At 38.1% G+C, this 19,694-nt stretch overlaps 2 protein-coding genes and 1 long non-coding RNA gene across 3 annotated transcripts in view; 2 read left to right on the top strand and 1 right to left on the bottom strand.

Annotated features, from left to right (window-relative positions):
• Nucleotides 1–19,694, bottom strand: part of LOC139988950 (uncharacterized) — a 229,357-nt gene that overhangs the window by 109,421 nt on the left and 100,242 nt on the right. The window lies entirely within an intron of this gene.
• LOC139988939 (FERRY endosomal RAB5 effector complex subunit 3) lies at nucleotides 72–3,820 on the top strand. The gene is made up of 10 exons (XM_072006749.1): nucleotides 72–210; nucleotides 945–1,500; nucleotides 1,990–2,211; nucleotides 2,283–2,486; nucleotides 2,591–2,706; nucleotides 2,793–2,929; nucleotides 3,008–3,128; nucleotides 3,196–3,314; nucleotides 3,429–3,554; nucleotides 3,646–3,820. Exons 2-10 carry the CDS (start codon nucleotides 995–997, stop codon nucleotides 3,757–3,759), a joined length of 1,665 nt encoding a protein of 554 aa, XP_071862850.1. The 5' UTR covers nucleotides 72–210; nucleotides 945–994; the 3' UTR covers nucleotides 3,760–3,820.
• LOC139988942 (trophoblast glycoprotein) lies at nucleotides 5,485–9,110 on the top strand. Its single transcript, XM_072006752.1, has 4 exons — nucleotides 5,485–5,666; nucleotides 6,125–6,481; nucleotides 6,552–7,153; nucleotides 7,615–9,110. The coding sequence occupies exons 1-4, from the start codon at nucleotides 5,607–5,609 to the stop codon at nucleotides 7,907–7,909; spliced, it is 1,314 nt and encodes a 437-aa protein (XP_071862853.1). The 5' UTR covers nucleotides 5,485–5,606; the 3' UTR covers nucleotides 7,910–9,110.

Genomic DNA, 19,694 nt, shown 5'->3' with positions numbered 1-19,694 from the left:
CAACATATTCCATACATACTTAAACGACATAAATAATGTTTAGGTTGGCCGAACTGGTGATCAAATGATTGGAGGGCGTTAAATGGTTTCGACGACTGTTATGTGTGTGTTTCGTTAGTTCGTTTAGAATGTTTTGCTGGAAACAAAACAGAAATAAGCTTTCCACGTGACAACACGCTTGACAAGGCAAGGCTAGCTAGCTTCGAAAGTGTAAACATCTTGCAAGTATAATTTTCAAGGTTTAGACTAGTAGTCATAAGTAGGGAGATGTAGCAAATATATCAATTTAATATGATATCTGCTGTCTTACATATATTTTTAAAAGCATTTACATTCCATGGGAATCTAAAATAAATGTTGCTAGAGTTTTAAATCATTACTCAATGGTACATTCATCGAAATAATTATTTATAAACAAACCAAAGACCTCTCTACTAGCGCCCTCATAAGTCGGTAATAAAAGTTGAAAAACATATTTATTTCAAAAAATTGCACATGACACAGTGTACAAAATACACTTAAAAATGCTTGACATCGAATTTTATTATAATTTTTAATTACATTAAAATTACTTGTTGCATGTTTTTAATTGACTTTTTTATAAGAGTAATCTCGGATTTATATGCGTTTGATAATAAGTTTATCTGAAAGCCAAATCTAAAGCCATTATAATTAATACATGAAAATAATTGTTTTTAATATATTATAGATAAGAGGTGCAATCAGAGGTGTTTCTATAACTTATCGTTGACCTTATGACCTGAATATTGTGAAAGCAGATCTCTGCAAAACATTATTGACTACAGAGAAATAAGCTGACCTTCCTCTTTATTATTCCTGATATTTTAAGAGTTAAATGTTAAATTAAGTTAATTTTTTTTTTATATAATTTCTTTTATAAAAACTAACTAAAGATTTCTTTCTCTCTATCTCTCTTTCTTCAGAAAATAAATATCTGGCCTGTAAAATATAATGAAAAACTATTCTAGAAGATATGAATATGCCTGAGGATGAGTATATAGAGAAAACATTTATATATAAATTTCCAACATGTACTACAAACCAGGAATATGTATTGGAAGTTCCATTAAAGATACCTTATCGTGGAAATGTCAAGGAACTTATGCACCGTATAATGTCATCTTTTAAATTGCCATGCTATGTGGAATTAGACTTATTGGAATCATTGGAGCGTACTATTAAAACATTAACATTAGAATTTTATGATGAGAAAGCAGAAAAAGCTCTTGAAAATGCAAAATCTGGGACCTTAGATATTGAAGATATTATAAAAAACTGGGAAAAAATCTATAAGCAGAAGACAGTAGAATATGCTGATCCTATTGGAACAACGGATGAAGAATTGTTTGCTGTTGCATATCATAGATTGGTACATTCTCCATCATTAGAACCTATTCTTCAAGCTGAACATAAACATGGAAGAGAAGTAACTGAAGTTATTCAGATGAGGGACTCTCAGTATGAACAACTTACTCAAAAGTTAGTAGCAATATTGTATTATGTTGTACAGAATACTTTGTACATATTATTTTTTACGTTCTTCTGTTTATATATTACACTACAAAATAAAGACTAGATTCATATACTAATATCTATTTATATTATACACAGTAGTTCATGTAATATAAATTATCACTTGCATTGACCTTTCATGTAGATTATTAACAGCTTCAATATAAATCAACAGTAATTTTTTTATAAATGAACCTTGTACTCTATGCTCCCTATTTCCGGACTATATCTTTTGATTATAATGATAGTGATATGCATGAATGTCATTTACAGAACATAAAAACTGAAATGCAATTAACTCATCTCTATCTAACTAACATAAATAAAAGTAGAGCTTCAATTAAAATTTTCTGACATTTTAATATTTTTGTTTTGACCTGCAATTGTACAAATACAAGTGATCCAATATTGATTTTGAAATTGATTGATTTTGATCAGAAAAATGAATTTTTTTAGGCAAACTGAGGAGATGCGAGTCGCTGTAGAAGCTCTCGAAGCTGGTTCTACCGAAAAATCTATAAACGAGATGGCGGGACGACATTTTGAGGAACAAAGTTTATTGCAAGGTCATTGGGGGTCAAGAGTTGACGCACTGAAATTAGAACAAAGGCGACAATATCGTAACTGGATCATGAGGTTACTCGAAGAGCAGCAGACTAACATGTTGCCAACTCCAGTGTACGTATATATAAATATAACGAATAGAGATGCGATATGGGCTTGGTAATTATAGATTATATGACTATTAGGGGTTCTCCAATTCTGACCATGCCACCGATACGACCAGCATTAGACAATTTTGTTCATAGCGAAGAGAAGAACACGGCTGAATATCCTATTTTGGAAGAAAGTTTCACCATACATTTGGGTTCCCAGATGAAACAGATGCACAATATACGTATATTGACAGGCGATGTTTTAGATTTTTGTAGAACAAAAAAGAGCGAGTCTGGGTTGGTAAATTTAAAAAAAAAAACAAAAAAAAAAGAGAAAACTCTACGATTACCTTGTATTTAAATTTAGTTTGAAAAAAAGCATTTCATTTCTTTTAAAATAGAATGGATCCAACGCCTCAAAGACTACAGACTGCTCTTGGATTATATTCTAATGATTTATGCGGATTAGTATTGTTGAGCGACAATCATTTAGGAAGTTATTCGGGAATAACGAAAGGTATCACGTTATTTTGTTGAGCACTAAATTAACAAGTGCTATTGTTCGATTATACATATCTTATTAACAATTAAATTTTCTTTTAGAATTATGTTCAATATGTCAATTAACGACAGAGTTTCATTTCCCACCAATCGATGAACAACTAGAAAAAATTCGAGAGGATGTGAAGGATGCTGTTGCCTGGAGGCAAGCGCATCACAAAGAAGGAAACGATTCACAAGTACGTAAAAGTAAACTAAAAAGAAATTAGATATTGATATCTCATCCAATTCAGTCTAAATGCATCTTTTTTCTACAGACAAAAAGATCAACGGGCAGCAAAAGTTTACAGACAGGCGATGTTTATATTACGAGGCATTCAAATTTAGCGCAAGTTCATGTAATTTTCCATATGGTAGTAAACGATTCATTGCGATCTGGTGAGTAATAAATATGTATTTATTTCACTACAGATCATGTTGATAAGAGTTTTTATTTAATTTACAGGCGATATCAATTCGAGGCACCCGGCCATTTTAGGATTACGAAATATTTTAAAAACTGCTTGTTGCAACGATGTAACCACTCTAACTATTCCAATACTTCTTGTTCATGAAATGTCGGAGGTATATTTCACTTTAAAAAAATAATCTCTGTACTAATACTTTGTTGAGAAATATTATGTAGTTATAGTAAATGATTAATAATATTAAATTATAAATCTTATTTTATTATTCTAGGATATGACTGTTGCGTGGTGTACAAAGAGAGCAGAATTAGTTTTCAAGTGTGTAAAAGGGTTTATGATAGAAATGGCATCTTGGGGTGGTGCTGAATTGAAGAATCTGCAATTTCTGGTACCAAAGGTGATTTAATTTGAATCCGAAAGATGTAATACAACAAATAATAGTTTTATCTAATTAACAACTTTTTTAATCAAATATTTGTATTCTCTAGGGAATGTCAGAGGAAGTATTTGGTACCCTAGCTACAATGTTACCGAGCATATTCCGAGTATCGAATCCGTTGGTGTTCAAAGCGACAAGCACGCCGCAAACTCCAAAAAAGTGAACGACCCTCTTGCCACTGTTATTGTACACGCGTCGAAAATATTAAAGTATTTGTTGTTATATATACGTATATCACACATCTTGGCGGCAATAATTCATCGCTGGCGCGAATACTATATAAGATATGCCCGAATCTTGACAAACTGTTTCATTTATATTATATTTACGCAATTGATTTTCCAAGATAGATTTTCCAATCGATAGCCAATATCTGTACGTTCGTCGTACGCCAGACTTTCCTAATAAACTATATTAGCCTTTCAACGATTAAAATTCTAACTCGATGATCTTACATAATATATTTAAAGTTGATACTCAAGTAAATTAAAACACATGATGGTCTAAACATACAATCTCTGACAAATTAACCCATTAAATGATATTACATGTGTCTCTAATTACAACAATTTGTAATACCCTAGTAAAAGAGATATTAAATCTTATCTTATTCGTCTTTAGTATCACACTTTCAAGATGAAAAAAATGTTCATTGCTGATATAAGATTTTAAATTGGAAGGAGAAAAAGAAAAAGAAAAAATCACCAAAAGATGAGTCGTATCACAGGCATGAAACAAAAAGCATTCAACTTTATATTAATTGCAATAAGACTAAAGCGCAACGCATTATCGTAGTCTACATGCTTGGTGGAGCCAACTTTATCGCGACGTTGGGAGTTAACCAGATATGCTTCAACGTTTCCGTCGACTATCTAATAATTAATCGTGCATTCGAGTACAATGATATTAATGGTACATCGTCATATGTCAACCATTCCTGTTTCTTTCCTCTACCTCCATCCGATATTTTTTTTTTTTTTTAATTGTCCCGCGTTTAATGGCAGTAAGTTTTGTCGCGCGATATCGTAGTGCGAATATAAATTAATTGAAAAAACACGTGATTAATGGAAAGAAAAAAGCAAACGCAGGGCAGATCATAAGAGCGGATCGGGGACGTAATCTCGCTTTATCGAAAAAGTGGTGCGTTAGCCTTTCGGATTCTGAACTGTTCGAGAACGGATTAACACGATGCGCGCCCCGTGAATCCATTCGAAAGGACATTTGAAGAATTTTTTTTACATTTCACGTGTGCAAGTCGTTTAATAAACGTGACCATGGTGTAAAAAACTTGATAGAAAAATTGAAAAGAAATTGAAAATTCAAAAAGAAACTCAATGGCAAATTTTAACTGAAATATCGAATGAAAAGTGTATAAATATTAATAGATGTAATAATATCATGAGAAGGATTCGACTGAATAATTCAAATTTTAAGGAACACGATACTTATATTTTATCATTGGCAAGAAACCAAAAATTATTACTGAAAATTACCACGAAGTATTAAATAATTCGAAAGTTTTTCGTAATAATTATCGACCTGACTCTTTTTTACTTGCAACTAAATTTATTGCAAGCGAAGTTTACACTTTATGTGATGTGAAGAAAACTAAATCATTTATAGGTTGTGTAAAAAAGTTAAAAGTCAAAGTATAAGTATAAAGTAATAAAATAATAAAATAAATAAAATTCTAAAGTATAATAAAGTATAAGTGGTTCGAATATCGCTGAAAGATTTCCATAAAGCAATAAAGCTTATAAAATACGGCGCGAAAAAGAGGGAAATCGGTGAAGCAACTGCATCAGGATGTTGAGGCCCCTCCTGATCCCCTCTTAATTCGGCACTGTAATCATGAGCAGAGTATGCCGCGGATGAATTCGTTGCCATTCCATCGGATCGTTGTGTGAGAGGCATAGTTGAAACTAGACGGTCCCGACGTGATCGATTTAAACGAAATCAAAATTCCATCACGTCTATCTGTGTACCACATACTCATCCACCACCTGGACAATGTGGCTCAGGGCTATCACAATCCTCATTTTAATTGCTTCCACGACCTCGAAGAAATTGGTGGGTCTATACACGCGACTTTTTGACACTTGATCTGATAACGATTCGCGAGCCGTTTGGTGACATTTCTTTTTAATTTCGCTCCCCGAATCGCTTGTTTACATAACTTTTTTACTTATTCATTGTGTACGATACGTAGTAATTTTGAATTTTGAATTGTACGTTGTTCGTTATTATAATATTTGTTTATTGGTCGTTTGATGATGGTTTAAATAATTACGTATAGAGGGATTATATATTATATTGCATTGCATCATGATAAGCCGCGATTTTTTAAATTGTAATGGCACTTACTGTGACGTAACGACGCGCCAAAATTCGTTTCCTCGTATCCCTTAAAATTGGCGCGAATGACACATGCAGGAACAACGTCGAAATTTTCCGTTTATTTTTCTCCTCACTTCATGCAGGAATAATGTTTCTTTGAAATCTTATTTCTCTTTTTCTGCTCATCGCAGGTGGATCTGTCCGAGCGTGGTTTGAAGAAAGAAGACTTTTTCATGAAGATTCAGTCACAGATTAATCTACAAGAAGTTACCGATCTCATCCTAAGGAAGAACGAATTTGACAGTTTCCTTGACTGTTCTACTAACCTTGCAAATTTGGAAATATTGGATCTGTCGCAGAATCATCTTCAAAGGTTTTTCTTCCTTTGCAAAGACGAGTATAATTTACGAGTATTAAATGTCAGCCATAACAAACTTGAATATATCGACGACAATGCCTTCAACGATCGAATTCCGAAGCTCAAGATACTCGATCTCTCGTCGAACAAACTATCTATCGTTAACGAAACTATGTTGGAGCATTTCAAAGTAACTGCCTCTTATTATATAATATACAAGTTGAAAAATGAATATACTGTAAACGATTCGTGTCTTTTAGATTTTGGAATATCTTACGTTAGCCAACAATCCGATCAACGATGGAATCCATGAAAACGCTTTCTGGAACTTAAAGGCGCTGCGACATTTGAATTTGAGCAACGTATCGTCGTCGTATTTCTCCTCGGAATTTTTCAAAACGCTAACTAACTTATCTACCCTAGATTTATCGATGAATCCCATCAGTAGGATTCCATCGCTACCAGTCAATCTAGAAGAGCTCGACTTGTCCAACACTCATATATCACGATTACGAGACGTTTATTTGCCTCGGTTACGAGAACTGAAACTGAATAACATGCAAAATTTGAGAGAATTATTACTTAATGATTTCGAAAACTTGACCAGTTTAGAAATACTATCTTTAGATGGTTCGAGAACATTAATGTCCTTAAAAATGATCCCATATAACGATCATCTTTTACCACGACTGCAGCGGCTCTCGGTAAACAACTGCGGACTGAGAACCTTGGATTACAACCTCATGTCGATAATAAAGAGAACAACATTCTTGAGCTTCGAAAACAATCCTTGGCATTGTGACTGTAAAATGCAATGGCTGAATATGTTAAACGCTACGAAGGCTCTTAGTCGACAAATTAAGTAAGTAAAAATTCCCGTGCACTCTACGTAAACTTTTCATCGAATAACAGCCGATAGTTTGAAGCATCGAGCAGCAAATAGCAAAGGCTTTTCCGAATTTAGTATAGATGTCTCTGCTACTACTAAAATTATTTTTTTATTAATCTTTTAACACATTTACATGCTACTTAAGCTAATACTCTGCTATAATATTAAATACCTTATCACATATATGGAAAATTATTTTTCTCCATTCACCTAACATATTTAAAACCCAGTCGAAAGATATTTTTCTTTACTATGGTAGAACTTCCTTTATCTAAATTTAGCAGAGTATAAACAGTCGATATAATTGGACTTTGTCAATCATTCTATCTATCATTTTTCATTCGCACGATATAGCTCGAGTTTAAATTATCTAAAATTTCGTTTCGATGAATCGAGTTTATACAGAAAATACAACTGCTTCATTTCTGTCACAGGTGCAGAACTCCTGAACAACACTCCAATAGACAGCTAAGCGAGATACCAAGTCACGAGCTGGAATGCGAGGACGATGCAGCGATGCTACATCCAGTGTTGTGGGCCTGCATTTTTATATTGGTCGTGGCAATTGTCTTGGCTGCGGGCTTTTTCCTGTTGAGACGACCGCTCGGTCACTGGGACATCAGGCGAAAGAACCGGGATACGGTCACCTACACGAACGTCGACGAGTCCTCCAACGATTTGGTGAGAATCCTGGCGGCCAACGAAACGGTCGAACGAAACGACGAGTGAATGAACACGGAAGAACGATATACTAGAAATGTATTAACTTAGGATAAGCGATACAGTTTCTCGACAAAGGAACAAGACGATAGCTAGGAACTTAGGTCTGGTTCCGCAGCCACGAATCTAACCGAGTTCCGTACAAAATAACATATAGGGTGTTTCAAGATTGGGAAGTCATTTTAGTGGAGGTCGAAGAATGATTTTATATATAAGGTATAGTTTGAAAGTAAAGAGGAGTGGTAATTTCTTACGCAAAAATAAATAAAAGGCAATTTTTGCAACAAAAAATTCTCAAAGAAATCAATCTTCAATATGTAATTAAGTACTGTACGTTGCTGGTAAATTGGTCAATAAGACCCGCATTTCTTCCGAATGCCAACCAATCAATAACGTGCATGTGGTTAATTGTGAGATACGGTTATTGTTTTTTGTGAAATCTGGCCACGCAATTTTTACGAGCTATTGGATCCGAAAAGGCAGAAAGAGAAATTTGATTAATGACTATCTGAGCCATGTAAATGCACATACGTATACAAAAGTTTACATGAAACAAACTTTATCCTGCATTCTTAATTTATCTTTGTATAAAGAACCAATCGTCTGTTTACTCGTACAATACGTTCATATTGAAAATTATATACAAAGTTCGTATCTAAAACCTAGCATAAGAAGCTTAAGTTGCAGAAGCTAATCTAATCCACAGGAATATATCAATTTGAAGGCGTCGAAGTATGAATCGCACGTATCGTTAATGTTTTGAACATTTTGTACAGATATCGATATCTTGGCGAGAAAGTTCGTGAACTTTCATTGATTAACGCTTGTTTCTCGTTGCCCGATAAAATTTCATCGATCATCGAGCGTCGCCAATGTTGGAACATCATCTACAGCTAATTTTCTATACCTTTCTATATACAACGTGAAACAGGAAACGACGAGGAATTAACGATGTCTTCATATATAAATAGATTTAACGAGTAACATTGTACAGCGGGTGAGCATCAATAGGCTTTGTATCGAATCGCCACGCGTCGAAACGCGGAAAAACGAGCCGTAAATACAGGAGGCAACGTACAGCCCGATTCTAGCGCATCCCTTGAACCACGAAACACCGTAGCAACGTGGAGTGCACGGGCATCGCCTGGAGTGGCACAGCCAACAATGTGGGACTTCTTTGTGAATCGAATAAAACGTCTTTTTGTCGGCACGTATCGTCGTATTTTTCGAAACCCTTTACCGCGCCTCTTCTCATCGATTTCGAAACGAAATGTCCGCGGTACAAAAGAGAATGGATACAAAGCAGTGGATGGCTCATTTCCTCTGAAAGATCCTCCGCGGTGGTAGCCGCGCGCTCCAACATGATTCCACGCATCGACGAATTCGCGTATATTCTTTTTCTGTTCAAATATTAATTGAGATTCTATGGGGTTACTTCCCCTTTACCGGCAATTCGAGCCGAAGAATATTTTTTATACGATGTGCTTTTAAGTCAGCATGGAAATAAAAAGAAAGAGTCGAGTACTCTGTTTTGTTCCCGTTTAAAGAAAAATCGAAGAAGCTGTTAGCGTCGGATTTAGTTAATTGCATATTCGATGATGTAAAAGTTCACGATCATGAAACCTGATAAACCGATACCAGATTCAACAAGTAAAACAGAGAATCAATAATATCATTGATAGAATTTGTTGCGCAGCCTTATAGTATACACGAGTAAGAAACTTCTAAAACAATGATACCGATAATTATAGCGTTAAACTTATGCCAAGTCTAATTATATACAAATTTCTAAACCTACAAAGTTATACCGATTCGAGAAGAAGATCAGAGCGTTAAGATCATTTGTTTTATTACGTAAAGTAGGAGAATAAGAAAGATGGTAATCTTTCAAGAAAATATTGTCAATAGGTGATATTGACAAAATCCGCAGTCACTTAGTTGCTAACCCAATACTACTATTATATACAATTATAGTATCGTATTTATTCAATGTTGAAACGCGTAGAAGCTTCCAAATACAAAAAGTATATCATATGGATATATCAATTTGGATAGGAAAACGGAAGAACGAAGATGATCGATACAGTTTGTTGTACAAATTATGAACGAAGCGAAAAATTCGACGACATCAGGGTTCATCTTGTTAAATACAGAAAATGTGTTGAAGACGTGCACTTTGTTCCAAAAGGGAGTGCGATATTGGCGTGGCAGAGGACGAGCGAGCAAATGGTGCTATGAAGATCGTCAATTTCCATGACGTGCATCGTGATCGCGTGCGATGTAGCGATCAGCCTTTGTACCGAAGTATGATCTTCCTACGGGAAGCCTATTGGGTTACGGACCACGGACGGAGAGCCTTCCATATGGAAGAGCACATTACGCTAGGAGAGTAGTATGGTCAATGAGAAAACCGTGACGTATGTTACGTATTTTAACGCTGTCAAATTCAAGTCGAAGAATTAAGAAATTAATTCTTCTTTCTAAGAGTTCAGAATTATTAGTTGTTTTAATTTTTAACTGGTCGATTCTAATCTCTCTGTTCTAACAATTAATAATTTTCCTTCCTTTATATTTCAAACGAAACTCGTTTTAGCAAAAGCCATTCGAGATACGAATTTCGTAGACTTTAACGTTACGCGAATTCTATTACGCGATTACACGATTCGCTGAAGCTACGTGAAATGTTAAGCACTTTACGTGAATATTTGCCATGGTGAATATCGTTCTGATTAAGTATCTCGAAGAGATACGGAGGAAAAATGAAGAAATTGTAACAGATACTAATTTTGCATGCTTCGACGTCTAAAATTAGCCTGAACGACTACATAGTTGATAGTAGCTATCAAAATTCCGATATCCATGTGGATTTCTTTTTATTGACAGATGATATTGTCAGTGGATAATGACCGGATTCTCTTTTTTAATTAATTTGCTTTCGTTTATCAAAATATACATACGTATTCCAATATCTAAGCAAAAAGAGAAAATTCTCTCTCTACGTATAGTACCTTTACCGTCACTGATACGTACGTGCCGTTTAATGCAAAAGCGATACAAGTCAAGAAGGTTGATCACTGGACAATGAGGGATAAAGTAAATATTCTGCGATGGACCGAGTGAGCGATTCTCACTTGTTCCTCTAATTCCATCGGCAAATTAACGAACATATACTTACGCCATTTCTGCACGAAGCAGAATGAAACTTACTCTTTCTAGATGTGGTGTTGGATCAAATGGGCAAAAAATTGACTTATATCAATTTTGCATTAAACGGGTCGTATGAATACATATTCAATCGTTTTGTACGTGAAGATTCTGAATAATGCTGCAGCGACTGTCATGTTTTTGGGTTTGTATTTCATCGAAAGACATCAAAAAGAAGAGAACAAAACGATAAGTACCATGTATTTGGTAAAAAAAAAATATGGCCGAGGGATAACTAACGCGTTAATATTATTAATAATCGCAACCCTGTGTACTTTTTATACGTCACTCGATCGTCATACTTTCTTTATAAATTTACCAATCTAAATACTAAGCTAAAAGAATAAAGAACCATCAATTGCATTACAGTTTACGGCCGCGTGAAAATCGACGAACCGAGTTACGGGTGGTTCGATCGGACGAAAAGCAAAACGAGATCGGGGGCCCGGCTCGATTATACCGATCCGCGCTCAATGGGACATTGTGGTACTCCTTTTTGGATATTCCACAGCGAGATGGTCGGGACCGGACGAGGATGCTGCAAGTTTTGCGCGGCAATATCGAGTGTCCGTAATTCGAGATCGAATCCGTGCGAGCCAATTTGGCGAGCCAGCGGAAAAATAATACACTGCCTACCAGCGTCGGAGGCACGGGATGTCGCGAGTAGCGCGGAGAAGCGAATTTTAACGGTCAACGTAAAACACGTGGGTAGCCCAGGTCCCGGGGTATCGGGAATATCGTGTTTCCGGCACAAGTAAATACGAGATCCTCCCTTAAGACGCCTCGATAGCCCTGCCGATATTTTCGATGGAAAAAGAAGCAAGAAATAAAGGGAGGAAGCAAAGAAAAGAAGAATAAAATTGGTCGACGTCGTGGATTAAAAAGGTAACAAATTTTGCGAAAAAGAGAAGATCAACCCGTTGACGATCCACACATTTTTTACATATTCAACGTTACTATTTTCTCTAAGTGGAATTACAGTTTTTCAACTGCATTTGTTTCGTTCTACCAAAGCATACGGAAAGAGAGAAGCGGATGTGTACTAGTTAGTATTTCACTGGTTCAATTGCAATTTCGTTTATCGCTGCCAGTTTAAATCTCTTCCCTGCGTATATGAAACATTAAACAGTAACCACCGACGGATTTGCGAACTATATAAATTTTTATTCCTAAGTGGTCTTTTTTTCCGATTGAATCGTACATAGCACGAGCTCTGGCTACATTTTACATGATTTTCGTCTATTATTGCACGTACGCGTGCTTCTGTACGCTACACCTCACGGAGATTTTCATTCAGAAGGTTCACACTTGTCTGTACGACTCGTTCACAGCTTCGTTACCGTGAAATATCCAAATTTAGAAAAAAACGACGTTAAATTAATAAAATAATAAACACAGTCACTCGATGTCCGAAATTACGCATGCTACATATAGTATGATTTGAAGTTTTAAAGGAAGTTTTAAAGAGAAGGTAAATTAGAAGGAAAGAAAAAGGGGATGACTGGTGGATGGAAGAGCGATTAAACGATTCCTTCGATTTCGTTTTATTCGACATGAATCTCGGATGTATATAGAAAGCTAATGAAACGCGTACACGGCTTACTTAGCACTCGGTGAAACGTATTTTCGAAATATCACACTTTCCATTACGATTCGTTAAGCCGGTGCTCTTGCATTAACTAAGCTGACCTGCTAATTACCGTACCTCCGATAGTTCGCCCGTTTCCTTTCTGCTCTCGTTTCCCGCTGGCCTCCCGTTTCCTCCGACATTCCGCCTACTGTTTGAAACGGCCCGAGGCCGCCGGAAACGCGGAAAAAAAGGAGCCGCCGCGACGGCTTCAAACCCAGCGCAGCTTCGAACGCAACCAGAGATGCCGATCTCGTTGCCGTAATTTCGTTCTCATTTTTTTACTATTCCATCCTTCGCGTGATGGCACTCGTGAAAAAACTGAAAGATCTTGTAGGAAACGTAGATCGAAAATTTTGAATATTCATGTTCATTCGGTTCGTGATCGTTTTATTTGTACGTGGCAAATTGTTTTACGGCGATCTAAAGAATTCTGTGGCAGATACACGGGCGGCTATTCATTTTTCGTTTCTTCGGTTTCATTAATCATAAATGATTGGATTACAAACATGATAAGCGAACGTATAAACGTAAGTGTATAAAATACGTGGTAAAAGAAGAATTACGAGTTAGAGTCAGTATCATTGTAGTATGATTAATTATGTTCGGTCTGCGTAGAATTACATTCGTAAACAGCGTATATTTCCCCTTTAAACCTAATTAACTGTTTTTCTCTATACACTTCTCTCGTATATAACACATTTTCGCCGAAATTAATACTTTCGCGAGCTAACTAAAATTCCCGAAACGCAATAGCATAATCTATCGCGCGATATAACTTGATCGATTTCATCCAACACCTAAAATTCGTATAATAAAATCAAACTATCGTCCACGAAAATATATTTCACGAGAAACTGTCAAGGACGGAACTGTCTCTCCCTGTACGAGCCAACCTAACTTAGGCAAAAATTCTCGTGTCGCCTCCGAAAGTTTCGTCGTAAAGGGAAAGATAAACGTTAGGGAATCGTCGACGATGCGATAGTCGATGGACAAAAAGGAGAACGCGACGAAACACGGTTGTCGAGGGTCGGAAATCAGGGCTGCTCTCCTTTTGGCGAACAGAAGAAAAGAGTAGAACCGCGCGCAGGGCTGGTTTAGTGTGCGGCGATTTTTGGCGTTCCGGGGTTTTATCTGATTAAAGCAACATAGAAACACGGGGTTACGCGTGTAAGCTTGCCGGCCATCCATGGGGAACGGGTCGAACAAATGAATAATGAAAATAAAACCCACGATAGTATCGGTAAGCACCACGGGATTACATACGCATCAGCGCGCCCGCGATGAACTTACATTATGGAGTCCCCCGTAGAAGAGGGAAGAAGAGAGAGAAAGAGAAAGAGAGAGAAAAAGAGAGAAGCTCATGCACTTACACGCGTGCATAGGCGTGTGTTAAGCGCGTACGTTACGCATTTACGCGCGAACTCCATGATAGAAGAGAAAACAGACTTTTTCCATGGCCACGTTTTACCAAGCCCCTCGGAGATCTAGCACGGATTTAAACGGCAAATCAGGGGTTACATGGTTACCTATTGCTGTTACAAATGGCGCTTTTCCCTCGAGCAAGTTTATAACGAGGAAAAATCGGCCGGATGACGGTCGTAGAGCTTCGAGCAGGAAGCGCGATATCGCGTACATATTAATTTCACGTATAAGCGATAACGGAAGTTACGAAGTTACGGAGATTTTAGATGACGCTGCATACTGTTCCTTTTTCCTTTCTTTTTTTTTTTTTTTGTTTTTTTAACTCTTGCAATATCGAGTCACACTCGTGGCTTGATAAAAGTAGATTTGTTTGTTTTGTTGGCGATAAAATTTCATTTGCGATACCTGAATTTTGTTTCTGTTTTCCGACCAAGCTTTTACGTTTCTGTTTACTGAATGAATACAATGGAAGCGTTCGCGACAGCATCTCTCTAACTGTTTCAAGCAATACGACACTGCAATTATACAGAGAAAAGCTGTCGAAGGAGAGCCATTTAAAAAATTTCAAATTACACAGATACGGCTATTTCAAATGTACTTTTCATTGATACGAAAATACTTTGGAAAAATGCTTCTCGCAATCACGTGGCTGATACCTTTGCGAACCTCGTGTACGAGGCAGAGCCTCGCTAACGGTATAAATGTCGCGACTCTAATAGCCGAGTGCCTCCAGCTTTCCTGGATACTCCGATTATGTCAAGGTGTGAATTTACGAAGCTAGCAAATAGCTGGTTCCGAGCACAAAGGTAAAGTCCCCACGGGGCAAGCCGCTTACGATCAATACCTTGATCCTTCGATCTCGGCTAGTCTCTCTCGCCCTACGCTCGAAAGTGTCCATTCGACGGCGCACAATGCCAAATGGACGGAATATGCTTCTTAAATACCCAACGGGCACTTCTCTGGGATGAGAGGCTGCCTGAAGCTGCGGCAATTCAGGTCGAGGCACGTTCCAGCCGCGAAATAATATCGCAATGCGAATCGAATGGCAATTGGTCGAGACGCGACTCATCGTTCTGCGTCAAATTTTCATTTTCCTACCTTTCGATTTCTCTATCGTGGAAATAACACAAAATTCCTGCTCTTAAATCTAAACTAACTTACCAGAGGTATTTACATAATCGGATTTATAAATAGACAAATACGCGGATTTGTTAAAAGAAAGTTTTACCGACTTTAGTTTTTCGACAATAAATCTTACAGAACTGTTTCGTTGGCGTGGATGATTATAATATATCATAATCGCTGACAACGAAGTCATCGTTGCATGTTACGAGTGACTACGGTGATCAAACATAGACAGTAGAGTCTCGATCGTCCGATGTAATCCAACAATATGGAAAGATCCCTTAATATTCATAAATCGTATAATAAAGTCATAGGAAATGATAATGTAATATTGTATTTAGGTTTAATTCGTTACTTAATCGGTTGAAAGTTCGATTAACTGTTACCACGATGCCTGACTACTTACGCTTTCCTGCTTTTCGTATTAAAATTTCGGGAAAGACGATGTTACGATATAATGCAAAACGCTTCGGATAATACGAAGCTTTGATTTAGAGTGCACCGTGTTCGTATTCCTCGGATTCTTCCAGATGATTCTTGCGGGAAACGATAGAAAAAGAATAAATTACCTAAATGTCAATGTGACTTAATAAAAGCTGTCGTGATGTGACGTGATGTGATTCACGTCGTTGTTGTTAAAGCAGATAACCACAACGCGCTCCAAAGTTATAGAAGTACATATCGTGATGGGAAATTTCTTTTCGTAGCTATTTGCGTATAAATAAATACGCTTTTTGCAAGCAGTGTAAGCACATAGGTGACCAATCAGGGAAATACACTCGCGCTATAAATAGCTTTCAAAAGTGTATAATATTTAAGTATATAATATTTACCGACCTAATATGAAACAGTCAAGATAAAAAACGACTTGGATCACAACAGCTTGACACACCACTTTTTTTCCAAAGAGCGGAACGAACGTGTCGAACACCAAAACGAAGGTAATGGGACGACGAAACTGGTGTCGAGATTGCATGTAAAACAGCAACGACCAATCTTTTTCTGGTGAATAATACATTTTGTCTCGGTGTACGGTTACAGATGGCACACTGTTTCGAAACGTCTGCAAAGAAAGGAGATTGTATCGCGACTTCTGGCTCTTCCGTGAGGAGGAAGAAAACCAGAAAACCGAAAAGCATCGGTCACTAATCCCGGTACCTGACGAAATGTCACGTTCGATACCGCGTCTAGTTCTACCTTGCCGTTTCGAGTTTCTATTTCCACCTTAAAGGATCTTACACCTGAGAGTTAGGTCAGTATCCTCCGTAATTACTTCCAGATGTGCTGTTGCTCGGCCGTGACGACTTATGTACGACTGGTATACGTTCGATTTTATTGTCACTACAGAGACCCAACTAAGTGTTAAGACCTTGAACAACGACCTATTGGAGCTCTGTAAAATTCCTCAGAACTTGCTGGAACCTGGCCTTCGTCGCGTGCAAGATTAATGTAAGATTCGCTAATAACCACTTGTGACTGGTAGCTCGAGTAAGTTCAATACGACAATTTTTCCATCGCTGTATTGCTTCGATGCTATTATCCGCATCCTGTGACTTTTTACGGTATTTTTGTCAATTCCGAATTCCGATTTTTGGGTTGCTCATCCAGAAACTTCAATAGTCTTGAGACACTCATTTTTTTCACGAGACTCTACGGTAAGTTTTTCTCTTGGCTTTTGTTTGCGGATAACAAATGAGGCGTCCAGGTAAGAAAATATTTTTTATTTATTGTCAAAGAACATGCTTTTCGTTCATTCGTCGATCAAGTACTATAACGTGATAATGTAACGAGCGAGTATCTTAACGAAAATGTTGCAGTATAATATGGATAGTCCGTGTGGCACTGTCTTTTTGGATATCGATACTTTTAATAGAGCGAAATGGTTTAAATTTGAGGATTATTTGATCGCAGACGTTTACCGAAACTTATTCTTATTATCAATGGGAAATTTAATAATTTATTTGCGAACGAGAAAGTAAGTTGAAATATATTTTACTGTCTTATAGATAGAATGCGTTTTATTTCACGTAATAAAACAAGGTAAAATTTACAACATAATATGTTTATTACCAAATATATTGATTTAACGCATTCCGATGTATCTTTTTATCTTATGAAAGTTTTCGATAGTTTCGTATTCGAATAAGTATGTAAGTTCACATTTACGACTTGTTAAATGGTGGAAACTATCTGGATTCGTACTGCGTTACAAATAGCGACAGTTAACTAACATTTCTCTTATCGAGGAACATTTACCAAGATCAACGATAACTTTAAAGCATTGAAAAGAACTTTCACACAGGAAGGTCAAAGGTCTGGTAGCTCGATTTTTCTTGGTCATTGTGCCAGTCGTCTATTTACCCTGCGTTTTACACGCGCGACAGCTTTATTGCCACTTTGTAGAGAGCGTCGCGCCGGTGCAAAAATCTCGTTGGCGTTTAAGCGGCAGTAACCTTCGAAACGAAGGAGATGGCTCGCGGCAACGAAGACCGAGTGTAACGTTTAATTTCAGCTCGTTGTTATACCTCGAGATAAACGGGGAGAAGAACGAGCCGCGTAAAAGCTCGCGGATTTTTCGAAGATTAGACAGGCCCCTTTTCGCATTACCAAGGGAAACGAGTCGACGTTGTCGTCGTCGTCGTCGACAAGGTTCTCGTGCTAGCGCCACACGAAGTGACAACGAGACGTTTTAAAAGGCCACCCCGTTCGCCAAGCAAAGATGTAACATAACAAACAGCCCCGAGGCAAACGTATTTGCCCGGGGCGAGATCGAGTTCCCGGCCACTTCCTGCGCTCCTTCATCGTCTTCTTGCCTCGTGGCGCCGTTGCACTCGCCGACCTGACGTCTCTACCGAGTGACGAGTGCCACCCTTGAACGCATCAGAAATAGACCTTCTCACGAGTGCATTTAGTCGCAAACGTATATTTTTTTTCTTTCTTCGTTTCACGTCTCTTTCTAACGTTTTCGTTTCCTTGGTGGTTTTTATGCTAATAAAAAAGCCAACGTACGAAAACACACGTACGGGAAGAACGTTGCAGACGACAGGCGACGCGCGGACAAATTTTCCAATTGAAATAACAAACACCGATATATATATATCTATATTCTTGTTGGCTGATTTGTATTGTAACAGAGGAAGGTGTTTCGATGTATTTCTCTCGTTTTATGAAAACAATCCGTGGAAAGAAGATTTCTTTCCTACGACGACGATTTAGCGTTAGCGTTGGATATTCGTTTTATCGATCGATCCTACGATTGCATTAATTACAACGAATGAAACGGAACGAAGGATAATCCCCCTATAAACACGGAATCTCTCAGTCCGTCGATCTCATTAATACTCGCAGCAACGAAAGGATTTTCGTTGAAATGAAAAATCGAGTGCATCGTGTAAAAAAGTATGTCTGTAAAAAAAAAAAAGAAAAATACGCGAAGAGGAAGGAAAAAAGGAAGAGGGATGGAGAATGGCGGGTTAGAGAAGGAGGGGTGGAAAAAACACGCGGGGCAACAACACGCGGAATGAAGGGACGGGAGATTGGCCGGCGATAATCATCGGCGCCGTCAATTTTCCGGCGAATGTAAAATCACCGTCACGTCGGCGAATTATGGCCGCGTCAGGCCGCGTTCTTTGTACATATTTCGGCCGAAATTCGAGTGTCAGTGCATGGGATAAAACGTAATGAGCCGCGCGTTCCGGTCGGCCAGCTTTGGGTACCAGCGGGGAAATTATGGCGGAGGCGACCGATGTTAAAAGCGCGATGTAAATTCGGGACAACGTGCATGGCACACGCACCTGTACGTACACACGTGAACACATGCACACGTATATATGCACGCGTAACACGTAGAAATACAGACGCGTATTTACACGCGCGGCGCGACACGACGCGGGCTGGCAGACGCGGGCTGGCAGACGCGGGAAGGGCGGCAAGGAAGGTACTTGGTGCTCATGATTGCGATAATGCCAAACGCAATATCGCGGCAAAATTTATCGGTCGCTCGAGCAACGGCACGCGTAGCGAACCGTGCGAAAAATAGTAATGAGTTGCCGGGGAGAGCACGAAAAAGCGTAATAATGAGAGGACGCGGCTGGTGAAAAGAGACGGACACGAAGATAGAGGGATAGAGACGGAAGAGAACGAGCCGGCAAACGGGGAGAGAGAGAGAGAGAGAAGCTGGTGGAAGGGGTAGGGGTGCGTACGGGGGCAAAAAGATAATGGAAGAGTGTGGGAATAAAAATCGAGAGGATAGAGAGGTGGAAGCGAAGAGAGGAATCGAGAGGACCGCGATAAGGGGATAAAATCGAGAAAGAAAATAAAAGGTGGAATAGAAGAGCGGGCGAAGGTAGACGTAAAGAATATAAAATGACGATCGTTGAAGAGGGATAGGGAGGGGGAGAGGGTTTAAAAAAC

This window comes from Bombus fervidus, chromosome 7 (genome assembly GCF_041682495.2).
Source record: "Bombus fervidus isolate BK054 chromosome 7, iyBomFerv1, whole genome shotgun sequence".
NCBI lineage: Eukaryota > Metazoa > Arthropoda > Insecta > Hymenoptera > Apidae > Bombus > Bombus fervidus.
The sequence above is the reverse complement of the archived record's forward strand: the minus strand, read 5'-3'. Positions and strand labels throughout refer to the sequence as shown.

Coding starts and splice junctions, on each gene's coding strand:
- LOC139988939 (XM_072006749.1), top strand. CDS start 995: ATGAATATGCCTGAGGATGAGTATATAGAGAAAACATTTATATATAAA. Junction 3,315..3,428: donor TTGTTCATGAAATGTCGGAG/GTATATTTCACT, acceptor TTATTATTCTAG/GATATGACTGTTGCGTGGTG. Junction 3,555..3,645: donor TGCAATTTCTGGTACCAAAG/GTGATTTAATTT, acceptor TGTATTCTCTAG/GGAATGTCAGAGGAAGTATT.
- LOC139988942 (XM_072006752.1), top strand. CDS start 5,607: ATGTGGCTCAGGGCTATCACAATCCTCATTTTAATTGCTTCCACGACC. Junction 5,667..6,124: donor CCACGACCTCGAAGAAATTG/GTGGGTCTATAC, acceptor TGCTCATCGCAG/GTGGATCTGTCCGAGCGTGG. Junction 6,482..6,551: donor CTATGTTGGAGCATTTCAAA/GTAACTGCCTCT, acceptor CGTGTCTTTTAG/ATTTTGGAATATCTTACGTT.